Below are 6,329 nucleotides of genomic sequence, written 5' to 3' on the forward strand. Positions count from 1 at the left end.
GTTTTTAATCAGTACTACTAACTAGCAAGGAGCCGTGCCGGAGCCCGCTAGTATACTACTCCCTTTCTATTTGATAAGAATGCATATAAATTTTGTATGAAATCAAACCATACAAAGTTTCATTAGGTTCGTCGGGAAAAATAATCAGCGACCAGAAATATTCAATTAGTATAATTAAATGAGCTATAAAATATATTTTTATATTATACTATCTATGTAGTATTATTGTAGCTAGCTATTGATAGTTTTGTCTGATGATAACCAGGTTCTGCTTGGACGGTGTTGTCGCGGCCCTTCGTGGAGTACCTGATCGGGGGGTGGGACAACCTGCCACGTACCCTCCTCCTCTACTACGGCAACTTCGTATCCTCCCCGGAGGGCTACTTTCAGACGTTGGCCTGCAACGCCGACGAGTTCCGAAACACCACCGTGAACCACGACATGCACTACATCTCCTGGGGCAAACCCCTGGGGCAGCACCCGGAGCTCATCAACGCCACTCACTGGGATAGGATGCTCGGCAGTGACGCCCCCTTTGCGCGCAAGTTTGGTCGAGACCCCAACGACGTGGTTCTCGCTAGAATCGACGAGGAACTCCTGTCGCGGCAGCCAGGCATGGTCATCCCAGGTGGCTGGTGCGCAGGAAATGTTGGTCGACGCGGTGACGATGATCATTGCTCGGCCGTCGGGGATGCGGCACTCCTGCATTCAGGCCCTGGATCTGTGCGGCTGCAGCGGCTCGTGGAGTCACTCCTTTCGGAGGACAACTTCCGGCCTAAACAATGCAAGATAGTCGAGCATAACGATTGAGCTGCTATTGCTACTGCCGACGGTGCTCCATTTTTTCCGTTTTGGAAGAGCAAGACATATCTTCATGGAATTTGATCACGTGCTTTTAGGTTGGGATCACTTGATTAGTTTCTTCTCCTTTTTAGCTACTATATTGGAGCCCAACACTTGAGAATCGAGATATAGAGGCAGGGTCCGTTTGGTTTGTGCCTAAGATTACCCTATCAAAAAATTCCTTGCCAAAACTTTGGTTGGGCTTATGCTTGCAAATGGATTCGTCAGCTTTGGATAGAAGAAGGGAGTATCTAACTAACAACCTTCTACTTTTTTAATTTTTTGGGGCCATTTTTTTCTACCAATCCCATGAAGACACGTGTCTGGGCTGAGTACTCGGAACAACAAAAAACAGCTGTTTTCATTCTAGGTTCCGGTCGAATTTGTGTAACAATCGTGCGTCGGGCAGTCCCTAATGGCCCGGCTCACAAACCCGCTAACACGCAAAATACACAGACCCCGCGGCTCTTCCCTGGTGGCCTCCTGCTTGTGGGTTAGTCAGTTAGTCTAGCTTGCAAAATCACCACCCACCCCAGTGTTGCGATGCTTTCTGCCACCTTGCCGATCTTGCCATCCTGGTGTTTTTTTATCTACTACCACTATGAAAGCACGAAAGGGCGGTGAACTAAATCATCTCAGCCATATAAGTGCGAGATCTAACGACCCAAAGCCTCCCAATGTTTAGCATTAACCGTGGTTAGCACACATCATCTCTCCCGTACCCCTTTGCCCACCACGAAAACGAGAAACTGCTCCCCGCGGCCTGCCTTCGACTGTGCCGTCCCTCCCCACACGCGACCCTCTGTAACCGGCCCTTCTTCCACTCCTCTGGCCTCCCCGTCTGTCGTTCCTCCAATACTCCCTTTCGACAACACCTCCTGTACTCGACCCCGCCGCCGCCGCATCGGAGTAACCTCTGTTGTGCGCGTCGGTGACGCAGAGGAAGCGACTGCCGCAGCAGATCGGAACAGGTCTAGGAGGTCGCCAACTACATCTTCAAGCTCGTCAATGTGGACCAGGCTATTGGTTAATTAGCACCGACTGGCCACTAACCTGTCTCCCTAACAATTTACTCTCTTCCTCTATACAATCTTGTGGATGGCAACAAATTCAGGCTATGGACAGATGATTTCAAAGATTACCAAATTATTTCTTATATGGAATGAGATTACCCACATAATAATTCAGAAGAGTAGTACTCTATCTTACTACCTTGAGAAGTTCATCACATGGTTGGTAAGTTGGCATTGACTCTTTTTCTCTGAATATCCTTTCTTCCTTGATTCGTAACTCGTGAGCCACAGAATATCAAACTTTGAGTATTGTCCAATAACAGCAGATGAGACTGAACACCCTGATGCGTTGTTGGAGGAGGTGTTGATCCTGTCATGTTATGCCCATTTAGACATATAAGGAGCTGAACTGGTCTTTTTGGTGTGTGGCTGGTCGTTTTGGTGTTTCTAGGAATGCCTCTGCCCACTGCGGCAACACACAGGTGAATGATTTCAGCGGCATTTCTTCTATGAAGTGTGTGGTTCACTCCAGCTATTAGAAATGTTCGAAACCTAAAAGTAGGTTTGCTTTCTTCTATACATGTATGTGTGCATGATTTATAGTAAAATGCAACCGAAGTTTGTTATAACTCAAGAAACACCAACATGCAGTACATGGATTTTGTCTGGTGTGATAACAAGTCATGAATTTAATACCATTTCGGTAGGAACGAAAAGACAACCATTTCTATTTTTCCGTTTTTTACAGCACATAATGTTACATTTGTGGATAAACCAATGTAGCGAAATCTGATTGTTGCTTTGTCTCCTTCAAAATTTTGCTTAGATTTTTAGTAGTTTAGAAAGCGAGTCTCACATTTTTCTCACAGGTTTTCATTCCATACTTGGGTATGATCTGCTTACGGGTAATGGAGGGATTCATAGACTTGATGAAATTTCTACAATTGTTTGCTTGATTAGTACTCCCTCTGTAAAGAAACAGTGATCTAAACACTCTTATATTTCTTTACGGAGGGAGTATTTTCTTAGTACAGAACAAAAGAATGTTATTTTCTGGTTACCTACAATAAAAACTCTTTCTTTTACCTACATTATCATTTCTTATTCTTCTCTCTTTAACACGAATATGCAAAGATAGAAGATAAACTCATGATCTACTCTACTGACTGCAGATCATCCTTTTTCTATCAACAGGCTGGTACGAGATGTTAAAATGGGTTCCTATTTGTCTACCATTATTCTTCTATTTCAAAAGTGTTAATTCCATTGGTTTCTTGCTTATATGTATACTGACTGCATATTTGCTGAAATTTCAGTTTGCAAAACCCATGATCCAATCCATGCTTTATCTTATGCTACTGCTGGCCTTGTCCTTCCAAATAGATTGGACCTGAGGTAGCTCCTATAGATGCTTACTTGTTGTCGACATTAGATGATGATTTGGTTAGTGACTATTTTGAAAAAAAATATTCTCAATCTAACATGTACCCTATATTCACACGTTAGTTTTGTTTTATAAGTGGCTCATGGTTGTATTTCATATGTGTGTTGGCCGCATGAAGTTGCAAGTTTCTTTTTCTTACATAAGGGGATATTGAGCGCTCTCACTAAAGGCTTTGCAAAATTGTCTTCTCCAGGACTAAGCAAAGATTCAAGCTACGCCAGTTATGGTATTCTTTTAGTTGGGTTCATATGGCTTGAAAAGATTATTTCTTTAAAGGTATGTTAATTTTGGATCTATAGTGATTTTTTCTATTGAAGAAGACAAGGAAATTCATAGTTATCAGACTACATTCTTTGTAATTTATCAATTAAGTGAAATACTTGAAGTAAGTTTAAACATATGTGAATTTCTTGTGCTTTGAACATATTCATTTTGATTATTATTAGTTGAAACCTTAACTTTGAAATGTTGCATAGAGCTTCAACATTCTCTCGGGAGAGATACGTGGCCCTGTTCACTTTCAATCTGAAAGAACTGTAGTATGCTGTCAAAGCTTATTTTATGAAACCAAGTGTTAGAGATATATTTGGTAGTTACACTAGTAGAAAATAGGGCTTTCGTTTGGGCCTGGCCAGCCCATTAGTCCCGGTTCTTCACGAACCGAGACCCATGGGGGTGATTAGACCCGGTTCATGAGCCCAGGGGGCCGGCCGGGGCCTCATGGGCATTGGTCCCGGTTCGTCTAGATCCATTTGTCCCGGTTCTAGGCACGAACCGCACGAACCGGGACCAATGGGCCGCGCTCCTGGCCCACAACCACTGGTACCGCTTCATGCCTTGAACCGGTGTAAAAGGGGGGGGGGGCTTTAGTCCCGGTTCATGCCACGAACCGGGACAAATAATTTGCCTATATATACCCATCGCCACGGCAGAGCACTCCACAGTGCTCTGTTTTTTCAAGCCGGCGAGGGGAGGGCATTTGGGTGCTCTAGTTCACCTCCTATGCACATGAGGTGTTCGATGAAGTTCCCGAGGCACACTAGTTAAACTTTCTCCTCTCGAAGCTCGACCTCGGAGCTCCATTTTTCACGAGATTTGTCTAGATTTAGCGGTCCGTCACGCCCCGTCCCCGTTTTCACCGTCATTGATCGCCCGCGCCGATCTCGTCGCCGGCACCACCGTGGTGAGCCTCTTGTTCTTATCTTCTTTCTGATTTTCTTACTTTAGATAGATACTTGTCTGATTTTCTTACTTTGGATAGATATTTGTCTGATTTTCTTACTTTTGACACACATAACTATATATAATGCACGCAGATGAACCGGCAATGGATGTATGGTGACAGACACACCTTCGAGTACATTAAGGGCGTGCATAATTTTCTCGAAGTGGCTGAGGCAAACAAGCAGAATGGTTTTATGTGTTGTCCATGCCCTAAATGTGGGAATACAAAGTCTTACTTTGACCAGAAAATCCTTCAAACCCACCCGCTTTACAAGGGTTTCATGCCACACTATAATGTTTGGACGAGGCACAGAGAAATAGCGGTTATGATGGAAGACGGCGAAGAAGAAGAAGAGGACGATGACAACAATGTGCCCCCTAAATACGGTGATGCTGCAACGGGGGGGAGCTGCTGAAGATCAAGAGGAACCAGACGATGTGCCCGATGATGCTGCAACGGGGGAAGCTGCTGAAGATCAAGAGGAACCAGACGATGTGCCCGATGATGATGATCTCCGCCGGGTTATTATCGATGCAAGGACGCAATGCGATAGTCAAAAGGAGAAGCTGAAGTTCGGTCGCATGTTAGAGGATCACAAAAAAGGGCTGTACCCCAATTGCGAAGATGGCAACACAAAGCTGGGTACCGTACTGGGATTGCTGCAGTGGAAGGCAGAGAATGCTGTGCCTGACAAAGGATTTGAGAAGCTACTGAAAATATTGAAGAAGAAGCTTCCAAAGGATAACGAATTGCCCGACAGTACGTACGCAACAAAGAAGGTCGTATGCCCTCTAGGATTGGAGGTGCAGAAGATACATGCATGCCCTAATGACTACATCCTCTACCGCGGTGCGCACGAGGATTTGAACGCATGCCCGGTATGCAGTGCATTGCGGTATAAGATCAGACGAGATGACCCTGGTGATGTTGACAGCGAGCCCCGCAGGAAGAGAGTTCCTGCGAAGGTGATGTGGTATGCTCCTATAATACCAGGTGGAAACGACTGTTCAGAAACAAAGAGCATGCCAAGTTGATGTGATGGCACAGTGAGGACCGTAAGAAAGACGGGAAGTTTAGAGCACCCCCTGACGGGTCGCAGTGGAGAAAAATCTAGAGAGAGTACTGGGCTGAGTTTGCACGTGACCTAAGGAACGTATGGTTTGGTTTAAGCGCGGATGGCATTAATCCTTTCGGGGAGCAGAGCAGCAATCACAACACCTGTCCTGTGACTCTATGTATGTATAACCTTCCTCCTTGGATGTGCATGAAGCAGAAGTTCATTATGATGCCAGTTCTCATCCAAGACCCTAAGCAACCTGGCAACAACATAGATGTGTACCTAAGGCCATTAGTTGAAGAACTTTTACAGTTGTGGAATGGAAACGGTGTACGTGCATGGGATGAGCACAGACAGGAGGAATTTAACCTGCACGCGTTGCTGTTTGTAACCATCAACGATTGGCACGCTCTCAGTAACCTTTCAGGACAGACAAACAAGGGATACCACGCATGCACGCACTGTTTAGCTGACACCGAAAATATATACCTGGACAAATGCAGGAAGAATGTGTACCTGGGTGATCGTCGATTTCTTCCGACCAACCATCAATGCCGAAAGAAAGGCAAGCATTTCAAAGGCAAGGCATATCACCGGAAGAAGCCCATGATACGTCTCCAACGTATCTATAATTTTTGATTGCTCCATGCTACTTTATCTACTGTTTTAGGCAATATTGGGCTTTATTATCCACTTTTATATTATTTTTGGGACTAACCTATTAACCGGAGGCCCAGCCCAGATTTG

General features: G+C 44.9%; 1 protein-coding gene across 1 annotated transcript in view; it reads left to right on the forward strand.

Annotated features, from left to right (window-relative positions):
- LOC123160376 (beta-glucuronosyltransferase GlcAT14B) overlaps nucleotides 1-939 on the forward strand; it is a 4,152-nt gene extending 3,213 nt beyond the window's left edge. The window contains exon 4 of the mRNA XM_044578193.1: nucleotides 266-939. Coding sequence (XP_044434128.1) covers nucleotides 266-810 — 545 coding nt within the window. The 3' untranslated portion in view covers nucleotides 811-939. The remainder of the gene's footprint in view (nucleotides 1-265) is intronic.
- Nucleotides 940-6,329: the final 5,390 nt, after the last annotated feature.

Source organism: Triticum aestivum, chromosome 7B (assembly GCF_018294505.1).
Source record: "Triticum aestivum cultivar Chinese Spring chromosome 7B, IWGSC CS RefSeq v2.1, whole genome shotgun sequence".
In the NCBI taxonomy this organism is placed as follows: domain Eukaryota; kingdom Viridiplantae; phylum Streptophyta; class Magnoliopsida; order Poales; family Poaceae; genus Triticum; species Triticum aestivum.